This window comes from Lissotriton helveticus, chromosome 10 (assembly GCF_964261635.1).
Source record: "Lissotriton helveticus chromosome 10, aLisHel1.1, whole genome shotgun sequence".
NCBI lineage: Eukaryota > Metazoa > Chordata > Amphibia > Caudata > Salamandridae > Lissotriton > Lissotriton helveticus.
This window is the reverse complement of record NC_136071.1, coordinates 165470058-165487527: the sequence shown is the minus strand read 5'-3', so window position 1 is coordinate 165487527 and position 17470 is coordinate 165470058. Positions and strand designations below refer to the sequence as shown.

The 17470-nt window shown below is 43.2% G+C and overlaps 1 protein-coding gene across 2 annotated transcripts in view; it reads right to left on the bottom strand.

Annotated features, from left to right (window-relative positions):
* The window catches only part of SDK1 (sidekick cell adhesion molecule 1), a 2171476-nt gene that overhangs the window by 506553 nt on the left and 1647453 nt on the right, over positions 1-17470 (bottom strand). For both annotated transcript variants that reach the window (XM_078665001.1, XM_078665002.1), the window contains exons 15-17: positions 16487-16634; positions 5589-5729; positions 2292-2473 (exon numbers count right to left, since the gene is read on the bottom strand). In XM_078665001.1, coding sequence (XP_078521127.1) covers positions 2292-2473; positions 5589-5729; positions 16487-16634 — 471 coding nt within the window. The remainder of the gene's footprint in view (positions 1-2291; positions 2474-5588; positions 5730-16486; positions 16635-17470) is intronic.

Sequence of the window (17470 nt, the reverse complement as noted above, 5' to 3'; positions counted from 1 at the left end):
ACCACAATGATTTGATGAGAGAAAATCCAAGCCTAAAAATGGTATGCAGTTCTGTGATTTGACAAGATATGGTGTTATTAAATCAAAAACTCAGAATAGCGATAGCACTCAGAGTTCATGCAAAAAGAACCGCATCGCAAATGGAGAGACTCAGGCACAAACCTGGAGAGTTCCCAGATATGAGGTAGTACTGCAAATCCTGAGACTGGGGAAAGATCTAGAGAGTTTGCAGGCATCAAAGCCCAGCCATCTGATGCAGGTGAGTCAGGTGTGCCCTTTAACTTCTGATGTGACTCTCCATCATCTTCATCAATGTGATCATGCACCCACTCTGTGGATATCTAGATAGTATGGCATTTTTGTCCTGTGACTGAGTGTGTCATAAAACTATGCCACATCCCCCCTTATCAAAGACCCCTAACTGCCATCAACTCCAAACTACTACTCTAAATTGATTGTGGCACAAGTAATTCCCCCAACATGCTTTGCATTCTGCAATCAAAGGAGCAACAGGGCCGTGGATTTTACAATAGAATTTGTATTGACACTTACTTTATTACTAGTGGGCAATTGACGCGAAACTCTGTAAATAACAGAGTTAATGGTATGCAAGTTATCAACCTGGGAAGACTGAAAACCGACTCGAATTCTGCGATTTTGAGACCAATAAACAACATTTGTGCAACTCTTTGCAGCAGAGGGTTGCTTCATGTGATCGATCCTGATCAATAAAGCTATTAGAATACACTCCGTTTCCCAATCACTAAAAGCTTTCTGAAGCCGTGCCTCGGTTAGAAACCAAGTTTGGTAGAACCAATCAGTTCACAGAAGCCATTCCTACTCCATTTCTCCTCCCATCGTCACCCGCCTTACAACCATAACTGCCCGCCATCAAAAATGGAGCCTGTCAGCCGCCATTTCTGAGAGAACGCACAAGTGTGTGTGTTGGGGTCTTCTGAAACAGCGGCACCTTTTCTTCAATCATCAACCGCTGTTATTCTAACCCACTTGGCCTTGCCCAGCTTTTCAGAATTCATGCCATGTACTAATGAAAAATAAACATGAAATAAATAACCCTGGAAAATCAATATGGTGCCAAATAGCGGGGGGTGGGACTCAGATTAAAAGCGCGGGTGGTCTATATGCGCTCAAGCAATTAACAATCACGAATTTCTTAACAGGGGCCTGGGCAGCCTTCTTCATGTCACATCATGGAAGACAATTTGAATGCAGGATCAGCTGCAGCCATTTTGTAGCGAAGGATTAATACCCTTATAAATGACACTAGACAGCCAATCAATATGGGATGATAATAACAGCACGCGGCATCAAGGGCCATTAGATTCTACAGCGGGGAGCAGGGGAAAGAACCGAGATGGGCATTTAATAAAAGAAAAGAGCAGCAGAGAGGGTCATTCAGACTCTGGTGGTTAGTCACACCTGCCTTGATAGAAGAAATTAATTGCAGAAGCACAACACAAAGACAGCCTACTGAGGAGGAAAGCAAACTGCATCCACTGGAGGCTTATTGTTGATGCACTGGCTAAGCACAAATTTTGCTTACTGAGAAATTAGATCCACTTGAAGAGTATTCTGGATAAATATCAGGCTCCAGTACTTTTGGACTACGCCGTGCACACGTTGGGTGAGCGAAGCCCACGTGCCCCTTCTAAAAGAACTGGCCATTGTTTACAGAGCCCCCAGGCGAAACCACATTTGGTGTCCCCTTCCCCACTTTTGTTTGGATCTAAGTCGTAGAGAAACTGCTGCAGGAAGCTATAGAGACCCTCTGGAGTTTGGTGCCCTGGGCGTGGGCACAGCGGGCACATGCTAAAGGTTGGCCATTGCTCCTACCATTCACGCCCACTTTCTTACTCTTTGGATGCCAGGTCCTCACTTGCATCTCAAAGGATCAGGGCGCAAGTCCTAAAATAATAAGTGGGAGGACGTTGTCACCGGAAGTGACGTCACGAAAGGTGGCTTGCACCATCCGGCTCATTGCCTCCCCTCGCTCACCCCTTAGATGCGCTTGCATCTGAGAAGTCAACGCGTGAGCAGCGTGCTGTGAGCGATCTCATCCCAGAGAGGCCAAAGAGTGAAGTCCAGCTGTTTGGCAGGGGGGACGGCGTCCACCCGGTAAAATAGGTGGGGGGGACGCCGTCCACCCGCGTGGTACCCTGACTCGAGCCCAGCAAAGGATTCAATCATAAACCTTAACCCTGTTCAAATGAAGCGCGAGCTGAAAGTAAGTATGGTTTATCTGTTTTATTAGCAGAAAAGACAGAGCTCACCTCCCTGCAAAGTGTACTCGATCACTGCCCTGCTGAACGTGCCCAGGCCAGCTCCATTATACGCCGCCACCTGGATCTCATACTGCGTCCAGATGATCAGGTCCTTGACTAGGCAGTAATTAATCTCCGGGCTAGAGATGTTTTTATACTGGTACTCCCCGGGGAGGCCAGCCAGGCGAGATCTGTAGAGGGAGAGGAAAAGGACACAGCAGTCAATTACATAGCAGCAATTACTCGCCCTGCACCAATCAGCCACACAGCACTGGCCGCAAACAGGCGACAGCCACACTTTTACAGCGCGCTCATAAAACCCTAAAAAGGATAGGAGCAGAAGCACAGCCAACAAGAGCTCACATCCTGATAATGCACCCAGCTCGAATGATGCAGAATTTATAATCCGAGGTCGAGGACATTACACGCTTCGGGTCAAATAAAACTGCTATTTTATACTGCTATATGACTGCTGAAAAATATAGCTTTTTAAACATAACTGTTTCATAAAATCTGTGATCCGGCAGGGAAAATACATAACAGACAGGGGAGGGGGTGGGGAGAAGGGGCTTATCAAGACGCAGCTGCCAATCCAATTGACACTTTTTTATCTGTGCACCTGACAGTGGCGTAACAAAAGCCCCCGCAGCCCCCGCGGTGCAGAGGGACCCCCTCCAGCAGGCCTGAGAGCTCCTGACTGGGTCTGGAGCATGGGATGCCCCTTTATATTATTTGGAGGGGTGGGGGGGCTCAAGTTTCATACGCCTCTGGCACCTGAAACTATAGAATACGGAGGGCTGCACTGTCCTCGCATGCAGATCATTGGAGCAGTCTGTTAGTAGGGTTGTACTAGTGATTTCAGCCCCTGGTGTGATTACAGCTTTGCTCTTCCCTGACTCATCACTCTCCTCTGAATGAAATGGTCCATTGCGGTAGCATAATTTTGGCTCCACCCTTTTATGTTTGACCGGGTCATACATATATTTACATATGGCCTCATGTATTCGTGTGACTTAGTATCATTAATCTGATGTGGTACACTGAATAGCTACAGTAAGTGCATTCACTGTGTAATCTCGACATATATATGTGTGTGCATAACTAATGCTTTCGTTACAGTAGCATCAAATCGCAGTTCCTATATATATATATATCTGCATTTGTGTGGTCTGAATAATGTTGTTAATCATGAATAATCATGTATTCATTTGAATTGTTCTCTGCAGCTATATCTTACTGTATACATAGCAAAAAAATGCATTTAGACATGTATTGAGATGTTTGCCATGTCAAGTTGAACAAAGACACTAGGCATTTGGATTTCTTAATATTTAACATTTACCTTGAATGTTTGCTTTGTGTGCAATATTTTTCCTCCGCTCTGCAGGTACAGTTGTATGATCTTATGAATAGAAAAAAGCACATTGTACAGCAGAGATGGTGAGGTTTGAAAAGAGTATCTTTTGGTAAGAAAGAGAAGTCTTAATGAACAAAGGGAGGACTACTGTTTGTACAGAATTGGGAGACGAGAGGAATCCAAGGACCTTTCTGATGTGCGGACCAAAGGAAAGGAGTTTCAAGAGTAGGTGCCAAGTTTTAGCTTGTGAAGGTGGAAAATAATGAGGCACATGATCTGGGGTTCTTGAAAGCTGTTTGGGGGGTTAATTGGAGATCAAACCAGCTAAGTTCAGATTTGCTTTAGACTTTGAGAGGTAGAGACCTCTTTGCGACATATCTTTTGTGTGACTTCATGCTATACAATATTCCTTTCCTTTGAAGAACTTCTACAGAGGTTCTGCTATGCTGACACATTTCTCTTTTATTGGATCTAATTAGGGTTTCCTCAACCATTATTATTTAGAGTAGATTTAGATTGGGAGATTTAGATTTTCCTCATGAATAACAGGCAAGGGGACCACAAATCATACACAGATCATCAAATTATTTTCCTAATATTTTACATTGTTATCACTGAATTTCGTGTATGCTTCATGTTAATGAGACTACAATTTGTCAGATGATTCGGTCTGCCAGCAGTTTTTCTGTATTTTTACGATAGATTCCTGAGACTTGTGTACATCAGTCTGGCTTTGAATTTGTAACAAATCCAAACTTAATCCCATATTCCGACTCAGAGTGTTACTGTGTGACCAAATCGGTTACACTGTAATTGTTAAATTGTAGTTGATCCTAACTCCTTCTATTCCTCTGGCACCTAGAAAGTTCCATTGTAGGGAGCAAGAGAGAAAGAGCCAAAATACTATGCGTTAGCACTATCATGCTTATGATGTGCTCTTTGGCAATTTGGATTGAAAGCATGTAGGGGGGTGGTGGAGGCCAGGGTGACCATCAAGGTTTCTTGTGGGACTTAAAATGGGGTTCAAGAAGGGTAAGTTATAGGAACAGAGATTGATGTAGCTGTGGAAAGCAATCGATATGAGACAGAAGATGCTGTTGTAGAAGCAAAGATGCACGGAGTGTGGCATGCAACGAGGAAATGTCAACAGAGCATGGAGGCTTAGTCTTTCTAACACAGCAGGAAAGAGGAGAAACAGGAAACGTAAGAGCTCATTATGCCGCCCATAGGAAGTGAACTGATAAGGCGGAAATTGTACGCATGGCTGGTGTGGAGATGTCCATGTTTACATGTGCTATAAGGAAGGAAAAATAAAGGTGAACACAATTGTCTGTGACTAATGTCTAAGTTAAGCTCCTTTTGGATTATTTTAAGACCAGAATCAAGACATCCAAAGTCAAGAGTTAAGATTTCAACAACTCTTAAAGGTTGCAGCAGGGTGAAGCATCAATTCCAGTATTAAAGCCTCAAAGTTATTCTCCAGGTGCATGGCGGCCAGTGCTTTCCATTGAATGTATACCTAAATCATCCCTCCCTTAATCAAAAAATACTCTGACGTTAGCTTTACAGTCAAACTCAAGAAAGTTGAAGACATTTGGTCTCAGCATGACACATCTTCAACCTGCTCACTTTCATTTCCTTTCTCCTGATAGTCAGCGACTTTGATAACTGTAAACAAGAAAGTACTTGGACTTCCTCAAAAAAGTAATGAAGGAGGATGCAAGAGAATAATGAATGAGTAGGTGCAAATGGTATCCAACTCAGTGGAAAATGACTGGTTTCCATTTTATGACAGTGGGAAATTGGGCTCAGTAGTAAATCAGTAAGTTCTGACTGCTGTTGTGTTGCTGAGATGAAACCATGGTGCAACAACTGAAACATGTACACATCCTAGAAGCTTCCTGCTCTGCATCACTCCAAGATCCAAATCCAAGTCACGAGCAATTTACCTTAGAATGTACCCATGAAGGACACCGTTGTGGTCACTCTCAGGAGGTGGCTGCCACTGCACCATGATGGACTGATTAGTGCGTCCGCTGGCCACAATATTTTTGGGAGGTGCGCTGGGGGTTTCTTCAGGCAACATCAATCTAAGCACAACAGCATCATATAAGTCACATGTAATTATTATTTAAACATTCAGCATCAAATGTACCTTTAATACCCTTTCACATTTAAACTACATTCATCAAAATTCGAAATACATTTTTATTCCAACATTAAAAGTGTTCATTAAGAGCACACTCCAGAAACCACTCACAATCAGAAACATTATATGCTACAATTCCTCAGTAAATAAATCCAGTTGACTATCATAACCATTAGAGAGCCAAAATTAGAATTTCATTTGAACATAAATACACATTCAAATGCATAGATTTAGTTCAATACTTTGGCAACAAATAAGGATGGCCTTAAAAAATATGTCCATGGCATATCTGCAGGTATACCTAGCCGCCAACGTAATAAAAGAGGGATGCGTTGGTTTTGTTACCTTTTCCCTTAAAAGCATTCAGCCATTCTTGTGTTCTGCAGTAGATGCTAGAAAATGTTTGAAGCTAGTGTAGAAAATAGCCCTTTTTGAGAGGTCAACCTACACTTGTTGCTCCAGTGCTGACGGTTAGGACTCTGACAGTGCACTGGAATATGCAGCCCAGACCCCAGTGCTATCTACCTAAAACTGTTATGTTTAAGTTGACATCCCCAATTGACAAGGACATTACCCTCCTTTTAAGTCCCTAGTATGTGGTACCAGGGATACCCAGGGCATAGGTGGTAAAGGGGTCCCCAGGGTGTGCTGAAACTGTTTGTCCCATACTGACTGACTATAGTAAACGACTGACAGCAGGCTTGCCATTGCAGAATGCAGGAGCAGCGCAAACTGTTTGAACTCGACTCTTCCCTCACCATGTGTGTCAGAATCTATGCACTGCCTTTAGTATATATCATTTACCCCTAAGAAAGGCCTCCTAAACCCCAGGAGGCAGGATGCAGTATACTAGAGGTGTGTACATGCAAGTGCAAGCTTATATGTCCCCATAGTATCCTTTACTTTAAAAGACGCTATAAGTGATAGACGGTTCATAGGATAACAAGGGCTAGCATCCGGGCAAACCTGAGGTTGGCAGCTCCATTATGGAACAGCTTAACAATGTAGTATTTGGTATCAAACAAAGTGCCTTTTCACCCCTGACACAGATCTTGTGTCAAGGGTGATGTGGCATGCACCCTTGTGGCTACCTTAGAGGCTGCCCACCTGGTTGCCCCAGCTTCTCTGTGCTCTGGCTCACATTCCGTGCTTACTGCCACTAGGAAAGGATTCTGAACTCTTGCCAGGCAGTGTGACCACTCACAATAGTCAGGTACACAGTCCTGGGCAGGAAGAGGTCATACCACCTCCCTCCCAGGAAGGGCACATCGAGGTGGTGAGCTTCAAAGGTTGCACCACCTCTAATATGCACCAGGACTGACCCCCAGATGAGGAAACAGCCCTCCCTCTGCCCCAGGCACGTGTGCACCCGGGCAGGTGGGAAATCAGGAATGCAAGAAGGTGTACACCCCAGAGGGCTAGTCATTCCTCCAGGATGGGCAGCCCGGTCTGTACACTGTAATGAGGGTTCTGCCACTATTAGAAGTGGCAAAATAGAGGGTACTGGGTATAAAAGGTGACACACACCACCGGATGTGGTAATCTCAGGAGCTGACTTGCTGCAGGGACTAGCAGCCCATTGGATACTTGCTCCCACACCCCCTAACGCCTCTAAATCTAAGATTTAAGGGACCCCGCTGCTACCAGAACCTCAGTTCTGAGCAACCTGCATTGAAGAGGACAAAAGAAGAGACTTGTGTCCGCAACAAAAGGACTTACACAAAGCAAAAGTGGGATACTCTGCACCTGTGGCAACGCTGCTGGAACAGCCTGATCAAGACTCGTCCTAGGCTAACTCTTGGTTTCTCCACACAGAGGGACCCTTGTGGAAGCCTGAAGCACCCTCAAACTCACCTGAACTAGTGACGCTAGTCCCTTGCAAATTGCAGGAAAAACAACTCTCTGGATCCAAAGAATCACGAGGTATCGGGTCCTCTGTGGTATCGCTCAATTCTTAATGGCTTGGTGCATTGTGGGAAATGTAGTCCTGCTTTCCACAAAGTTACAGGCAGCTATTGCATTCCGTGGGACCACCGGACGTCAAAAATACCTTTTTCTCAGGATTATCACTACCAAGGCTTGTTGGTAGCCAGTCCGTTCAACCGACCACTTCACTCACTGCTGCACCTACAGGGAACTCCATTCTACCTTCAGCCAACGTCAGCAACCACGCCCTTGTCACGTTTTTGCACTTTGTTCCCTGCAGCACAGTGTAAGTGGTAAAATCAGCGCTCCCGCAGCTCCCGTTCAGAACCAGGGACAGCCAGGACAACTTCGGACTCAGGCTTCAAGGGCCAGGTAAAATTGAACTGTTTGCCGTAGCCTGGTCCTGGGACCCGCATCACCTTTACCCTGCAAGGGTACCATGCAACTTGACTGTAAGTGACTGATTGTCACTAGTGGTTTTTCCCATTGACCACAATTTTCACTGTATTATTTTGCACTCATTTTATATTGGTTATAAAATCTACAACTCTGGTTATATGTATGCTATTCTTCATTTTGGTTTCTAATTTAAGGTAAAAATACACTCAATTTTTATAAATTGGTTTCGGATTTCTCTTGAGTCGGGTCAATTACTTATCATCCATGTTGGTACTCTAAAATGCTTAACAGATGTTCCTCTAAAGCCTGACTTCTCTTTGCCTCACTACCAGGACTAAGCTAAGGAATTATTAGTGTGAATCCAAGGACCATCTTCGGGGTTTGTGAAAGTAATGCGGGTGCAAGTCTAATTAGCATCACCACATAATACTACACTTTTCTACTGCTAGCATTTAACAAACTTCAAATAGAGGCCCGAATATGGATTAACTGCCTCTTTGAATCAGTCAGCTTCCCTAAACATTTTGTGTGACAGTAGTATATGTTGTACACTTCTCATCACCATGTACTTTTGACAGGTGCCACGCCTCTGTAATGTAGATTTGCTGTTACTTATCAATAAAGGCATTTGTTAGGGTTGGGGACCAGGGTATGATATTAGTTTACATGTTCTTATTTGGATCTATCACAATTTCCCAAATGCATGCCCTGATGTATGAAAGAGTTTTACCCACTTTGAGTCTACTAGAGAATGCACTGATACGTAAGGGCCATAATCTGGAGCGTTCAGGGCACATATAAAGGATGTGCAGAGTTTACTACCTTGTTCGACAACTTCTACAAGCACAATACAAATTGCTCCAGAGTCCGTATATTAAATTCTGAAACATTGAAAAAAGCAATTTTGCCTTTAACTGGTGAGCAATTCCAGCCCTGCTCTCCCTTTCATCTGAGGATGCGGGGAATGAAGGTCCAAAGCTGACAGTAGCCTGATAAAGTCATCCTTCAGATGTCACTTTGAAATGAATTCTCAAGTACCTGGGATTTTACTTTAGGGCCAGTTTGAAAATACTATGAAGCTAAGAGTCATCGAAAATGTTAGCGGAGTTGAAAGCTCAGATACACAATCTCAAGGCGTAGGTGTAGCTATTGAACCTGTAGCTATAAAATTTGTTGTTATATAAGCAGATCTGTGTTATAATATTGAATGTACAAACATTGTTGAAAAAGCATTGAGTTGGAAACATTGACTACGGTAACATGTAACATACAATTTAACTTTTGGATACATAAAAAAAAGACTTGAAAAATGTGCATTAACCCCCCCAAAATTAATTTAAATACTAACTTTGCTTTTTAACAACACAAATGATTGTTTTTCCTTTGTGGTCTAATATTAACCTTTATTACTGTCCGTGGGCTTAATTCTATTCCACACAAAGACACTGTGAAAGCCAGCAGGTATCATGGGAAGGTTACATTGCTTAGTAAATTATGAACTTGTGTTTTTTCTTTTAAGAGATGCAAGTGTGTGAGCTGGTGCCTTTCCCTCAACAGGTACTAACTCCATGTTCCTGGCATTGGTTTGGTCCGTGCTTTTCATTCAATGTCTCCACTTTCTGACATATAATCAAAGGAACTATTACTCAGCCAAAAAACAGGGAACAGGCCTTTAACGGCTGGTGGAGCCCGCTACGGAGGGTTGTAAAGCAATAGCCGAGAGGGCAGAATGTTCTAATTTGTAAAACATAGGCCTCACGGAGCTCAAGGGGATGGAAATCACCTCGGGCTCCTGAAGCCTATGTTCACCGCAACAGCTGTGACCAAACATTAAAATATTGGAGCCCCAGGTTTCTACCGGCCATTAGAAGCCCGGAACACTCCATTGTTATCAACGAAGCTCCCAACATTCCAGTGTTCTAATATAGCATTAGAGACTGACTTAGCGGTCTTTACTGGCCATTAAAGGCCCGCTCCAGTGTTAAAGGCACGAGCTGAAGGCGGGGGCCTTTAACAAGGGAGCGGGTCTTTAATGGCCGGTAGAGCCCGCTAGGAGGGCTCTAAGTCTATTAGAACATTCCGCCCCTAGAGGGCAGAGTGTTCTAATTACTAAAAACAAAGGCCTCTCGGAGCCCAAGGGGGTTTAAATCCCCCGGGCTCCAAGAGGCCTGTGTTCAGATCAGCATCTGTGAACAAAAACAACATTGGAAGCCTGGAGCACTCCATTGTATTCAATGGAGTGCTCCACATTCCAATGTTTAATATAGCAACAGGCACTTACAAGAAAGTCAGTCAAGCTGACTACCAGAAACTTTGCACTCAAATACTGACCTAGAAGCACATGCCGGAGCCGCTCATTTCGCTGTTAGTTAAGTGGAGCTCTCCTATTCAGTTTGTGGCCAAAAATGACCGCAATTCTTTAGCATCCAATTTACCACCATGGATAAGATGACTAGAGACTAACTAAGTTCTGGTGACCAGCATTATCATCTCACAATGTGAGCCTGTCTGAAAACTGAGAAGCCGCCTCCTTAATTCCTGCTTGGGAAAAGTACAATCGACTGCCAAACCCATTATCAGGCTTTACACATGAGAAAATCTGAGGTAATACACCCTCCTCGAGCCTTAAAGTCTTACTTATACCTATTGTTATAGGTACACATAATACTATTTTCAAATGGGAAAACGCTGTTTAATCTTTAGGCCACCTTCACTCTGCTTTAAAATTACGTTAACACAGATTCATTTTGTTTTGAGTTGAAATTTTACATAGTGTGCATAGTTATTCAAAACTGAAACCCTGGCTCCTTATTCTGCTACAAACCACCACCCCTTCCCCGGTGGGAGGCATGTCAGGGTTTGCCTCTGACTTTTACATGCCCGTGTCCTGGACCAGGTCTAGATTTACTGCCACTCTATAATTTTCCTGGTGGACTCTAGGCTAGGCGGTCTGGCTTCAGAACAGGATGGGAAGCCATCACCCTACCATGCACCATGGCCTCATTCTAGTTGTGGCCACATGCAGAGTGGGGCTGGTTTCAATATTTTTGCCAGGGATGACTTTGGTTTCTATTCCAGTCCTGTCCGAATAACCCTATATACAAGACTCACTCACAGACTGAATAACAACTCATAATGTAGTCTGGATGCCAATAACTTTTTTATACACCATTTCCCTTGAATCAGGAGGACATAAGCAATGCAATTATATAAAAGGCCACTGCTAGTAGGAATAGCTGGGTCAACAATCAGATCGCTTTCTTACAGGGAACATATCACTTCATCAGATATTGCTGCACTTCATATCCTGAGTTTCTGATGCAGTAGGCACTTCCTTCTTCACTGATGGAAATCTAGAATTGTCCTAAACACAGGCACACTAGACAGGACATCAGTGAGGTGGCACAGGATCATATCAATTTCTTGTTTAGTCCACTCTCCTAAGCCTTTCAGGGGTCACCAGCAAATGGACTTGAACATTTTCCCTGCCTGAGAAAAATGCTGCATACTGACTGACATAGCATTGCAGCAATGTCCTACAAGATGCCTTAACTGAGTTGGATACCTTCTCAGCAGTAACACAATGTACTTAATGTCCAACCAGAGGTCGTGAGTCTGCGCTTCTCTGACTTCCTCAAGTTCATGCACATCGAGCCATAGAGGGATGGAAAGGAGGACCACAGAGGTCCGCGTTTAGGCAGCTCCTCTACAAGTTCTCTGTTCAGCCTCATACACCTCCATAGAAGCCACACTCACATTCAGCAAGCAACCACTTCCACGAAGGAGCACAGTTATCACCTCACTGCCCTTCCATAAAATTTTCCTTTGTGGGCAGGAAAAGCTAGCACGTGTTTCCTCCTTTCCCTACCTGGGTCTCACCTTTGATGACAATGGTAGCTGGGGCCCTCAAGTTATAAATAGAGCATCAATGTTGGCTAGGACATCTGCTGCCCTCCAGGGGTTTTCTAAAAAACTGGGGGGTAGGCCATTTGCAGCTATCAGCAAAATATATAAAGCTAAATGTATTTCAGTTGCATCATATGGTGGCTCAGTGTGGGGTTATAGGGGTATGGAACCCATACAGACAATGGAAAATAAATTTTTTCGATCTGTTTTGGGCGTCCCCCAGTCAACCCCGACCTATACAGTTCACATGGAATTGGGGGAAGGCTACATTTCAGATCTCATTAGAACAGCTCCTTTAGTTGCTTGGATGAGGATGTGGTTGAACCCAGAAATTCCTCTTAATCATACCATATTGAGGGACTGTATGAAACTAGATAATGCACATAGGATTAGGTGGTTGATGTACATCAAGGAAAATTTTTTGAAGCTAGGGAGGCCTGAATTTTATACAGCTACTGATTCTCTAACGCTAAAAGATATAGTTTACATTAAAGCTGGAATGAAGGAGCTCCTAACCTTGGAGAGGGAAGAAATTGAGTTGAAGAAACCCTGTGTCAGGGCCAGTATATTGTTGGCTATACCCAATGGTCCTGACAATTATCTTAATGTGGTGACCCATCCTTACCACAGGTTTATCTTAACTCGTTTTCGATTTAATTTGATTCATTTTAGCTTGGGGTTTTATCCTGTTTGGAGCAGCCCTGAAAAGGCACCACCATGTTCTTGTGATCATTTTTCCGAGCAAAGTACCATGCACTTTACAATGTTTTGTAGCCACTATAATGAAGCTCGGAAAATGTTTCTTGTACCTATACTCAAGGAGTCAGGATTTATCTTGGTCAGACCTGCTCTTATTTACTTACAAATGCTACAAACTCCCAGGATCATGTTTTATGTGGCTAGTTTCCTGGTGAGAACTATTAGAAGCAGGAATATTAGACTTAAAAATGTGCCTACTTGCCCTTGTAGTACAGATTAACATTTTAGCTAGTATGTTGACCTTTTGGGTCAGCATTCTTAGAAGCGAAGTAACATGGTCAGTAGTTGCCTGTTCTAACTATTTTTCATGGGACACCCTTAGCATATTTTTTAATATTTCTTAGTACTTTTGCACTTTTGCACTTTAGCACTATGCACTTTCTACCAGCTAGGCTGATGTTAAAATGTAATATTGTGTATGTTGGTCTCATTAATTCGTCGCTGGTTCTTTTTAAACTTGTCATTTTTAAACTGTTTCTTAAATGTTTTTAATGTATGTGTTGTTATTGTTCTATACATTTGTCATTGTCTTTGTATGATATTAAGTTATCGCAATAAAGTATTTGACTGACTGACTGACCTCACTGCCCTCACTCAGCTCAACGGCAAGTTGCCTGTTCAGCCTCATACACTTCTCATGCTCATATTCTGCAACCACTTTCGTACAGGAGCACATTAATCAATGCAGCCACCTCAACTGCAAGCACCCCACTTGGCACCATAATCAGGCTGGCTGAGCCTCTGAAACCTTCCAAAATATTCACACTCACATTTTGCAACCACTCCCCTGCAGGTACACACTAATCATCTCACTTGAGGCACTGTCACTCCCTCCAGACTGAGTCCACATACACCTAATTTCATTAGCCTTTCATGCATCCAGAAATATATTGTTTGAACATTCTCCTGGTATCACTCGCAGGGACTTCTCATAGGCCAGAAGGAACAGCATGTGATTCCATCAAAAATAAAGCAACCAAAAGTAACAATTTCCAAAATTATCGATACCCCTTAATAGAAATCCAATCTACACACTCAATTCTGGTAGAATTCCACTTAATGTACCACCCTACCGGACATAATCACTCTTTCACATAACAAATAACCAGACTCATATTCGAAAAATTGTTATCCTCAACAGACCACATCTTTCTCAGAGACTTTATCTTGCACTAGGATGCAGTTAATGACTTTGCCTTGTAACTGAACACCTTCATAAGCAATAGCAACCTCTCACAACTCTCCACCTCTTTTACTAATTTGCAATACTACATCCTGTGATAGCAAACAAAGGTTGAATCAAAACTGATACTCCAATTCTAGCAGACTGGTACGACCAGTCCCAAATTCTATTACCTGTCTCTTGCTCTAAAATTATCCCCAACAGGCAAGCCAACATCCCTAACATTAGGTTAGAGATGTCTCAAACATCAACTCAGTAGACTTACATTCCAGAATATCCACATCCCTGTCTATTGTCCTCCAAAGGAGTAGAAAACAGGACCAGCCATTATCTAAAATCCGAATCCACAAGAGTCAATGTGGAGGCCTCATTATAATTGAAGCATCTCAAGAATAAATCCACATCAACATGGTTCAACAAGTAACTACATTTTAACAGTAAGACTGTAAGATGAGAGGAAATAAAATGGAGACAATATTTCAGTACTACCAACCTCGAAAAACTCTAAACTGAAATAAGACAAGCAGGAAACACTTATTTGTAGCCATAGCCTTGAACATACAACAAGAGATGCACCACGCACAAAATAAACCTAAAAAACAAATTAACATGGACAAATTACAGAGCCTTCACCGATCACCCTGTCGAAAGGCAACCCCAATACAATCAGTAGTCGCTTCATCTTATTTTTAAAAGCAAAAGTGAAGAAACTGAATTGTCCATCTTTAGCTCTCCCCATCGGTTTCCCACTTCTGATTCCACCCAATCATCCACTGCAATGTGTGGTTTGAGTTCAAAGAAATTTCACTAGCTGATCTTTGTAAAAATATGTCCAAAGTGAAAATGTCCTCTCACTTCTCCGGGGCCATCAGGCTAGATTACAAAACGTGAAGGATGGAAGTGAAAGGAGAAAATTGAGATTCCTTCACCCCTCCTTTACTGCCAAGGTGTCAACATGTTTCTGTCGTTGGAGGTGTGCCCAAAAGAAAGGGTCACTCGGCATTCATCAGGACCCTTCGAGATCCAAAACGGGAGGAACCCTACTAATCGTGTACCTACACGGCGAGGACCTGAAAACTTCCCAAGGCGGTGTACCAACCTTGATGTAAGTGTGACTATAGGTGGTCACCCCCACACCTTGCCAGTTCTAGAGACTTAAACCATGAAACTCGAACACGATTAGTGTATTGTTCAAGGTATCTATGCTTGACTGGGAGCATTCTTCACGGATACCGGAGGTAGGATCGGAGGGGTCCTCCCGTTTTGGGTCCCGAAGGGTCCTAATGAGTGACCCTTTCTTTTGGGTACATCGCCAACGGCAGAAGCATGTTGACACCTTGGCAGTAAAGGAGGGGTGAAGGAATATTAATTTTCTCCTTTCACCCCCATCCTTCACGTTTTTTGATCTAGCCAGACGGCCCGAAAAAAAATAATTGGCAGTGGGTACACATCTGAGTTAGTTTTAATTCTTACTTGCTGCACTTTTTTTTCAGTGATCCCAATGCTGTGTATTTGTATTGTCTTTCCCTCCCTGTTGATCCACCCCAGGCGTTGGTCTGTGCAGGGGTGTCTGTAGCACACCCTTTGATGAAGACTGCCACAGTTCTGTGAGTGAGGGCACTTTTTCCACATTGGACACGTGTCTCTGTTTCCTTTGCACACACATTTTATTTATTTCTCCCCTTCCCTACTCCTTTGTGTGTTATTTATATATTAATTATTGCCCAACATGTGATTGAGTCTAGACCGGCAATCCTATCCTATATTTCAGTTACCACAGGAAATTCAACTGTGACGGTTTCTTAACACCTAAAATGGACTTACCAGTCTCACGGACCCTCACAGACCCCAGTGCGACCATTCCTCTGTATCCTGTGCTGTATCATACATCCAGAGTCTTATTTATCTACACTATACCTTACAGAAATTCTTTGCCTCTAATTCTTTGTTGTATTGTAGACATTTTCAACGATAATCGATAGGACTGGCATACTCACTCACAGCAATGTATCGTGTACACAGTGCTGTAGCACATGTTCTTCTGCATTTAACACAATGATGTTGGGTAAACTCTGTACTTTGTAAAGAGCTGACACACATCGAGGATCGAATTGTATATAAAAACCCCAAATGAACAGCGCACTTACAGCAACCGCTCTCTGTGCATGCCGAGGGGAAAACAAGCTTACAAAATGTAAATTAAAGGCCTAATTTAGATCACGGTAGGCGGGTTACTTCATCAGAACGGTGACGGATATCACGTCCGCCAAAATACAAATCCCATAGGATATAATGGAATTTATATGTCAATTTATATGACGCATCTGCCAAGATCTAAATCAGACCCTAAGTCATGTCACACTTTCTATTAAGTAAATTCAGGTAGTATTGTGTTTTAGCTGCTCTATTTTGCCTACTTTTTTGCAACTCAGTGCTCTCCCAATTGATGCCTTGACCCAATATCATGAATTTGAAAGTGTATAGATCACTTGTAAACTTAAAGGAGGGGTGAGCTTCTTTTGTACCTGCTGGTCTCTTTACTGTACTGTCCCTTCCCGACTTTGTTCACAGCGCATACGCGGAACTGGTAGGTACGGGCTGGAGTCAGGCCGCTAACTGTGGCGGTGGTCACTTTAGGGTCGACGTTCGATAAATGCACCTTCCACGGAGAGTCTGCGAGAGAAACAAAATGCACTGGACGTGAATACATTAGCTGAAACACAATGACAAATGTTCAAGGCGATGCATGCTGCTGGTACAGAATTTTACATTTGTTTTCTGGAAAGGGATGTTGCACATGCCACTGCATAATAAATAAGAACTATATTCATTAACATTTTAATAAAAATAAAAAAATGGGGGGGGGAAGGAAATGAGTATGATAAAGACAGATGGGCTGTGCATTTCACAACCCATCTGTTTGGCAATCCATTATGAAGCCACACCCATGAGCGGCTTTCGCGGAAGGGCTGTAATGAGAATCCGCGGTAGGGTGGAATACGCTCTTCCCGCCCTTCAGCAGGTGCACAAGAATGGTTCTGTCAGCCAGATCAATTTTTCACTGTAAGATTCTGGCTGGCTTCGACTGCGTATTCTGCATGCATGCATGCTGGAAACTGCCAAGGTGCATGCTTGCCAGTCTAATAATTCTGCTGATTGACTTCTCGGGGTAAATGGACCAGGCAATGCTGTCAGTAGCCTGCTGTCGGAATTACAGTTTCAGATCCCTGGCAAGGTGATAAATGAACTGCCGCATGGACCTGAACACAATATTCATATCGCAGAAAAAGATAGGAGGCTGCACTTTCTTGCTGGAAGCACCTGCCATAGTGCCTGGAAATGAAAGTGACATATAGAATTGTACTTGTAAAAGTATCACCTATGGGGCTGATTTCTGCTAAAGTGTTCCGAATTACCTCCCAGACATCTGGAACAAGAGAACATTGATTTATCAATTGATAAGGCGCAAACAAATGCCCAAAGATTGGCTGAATTATGCGTTGCATAGC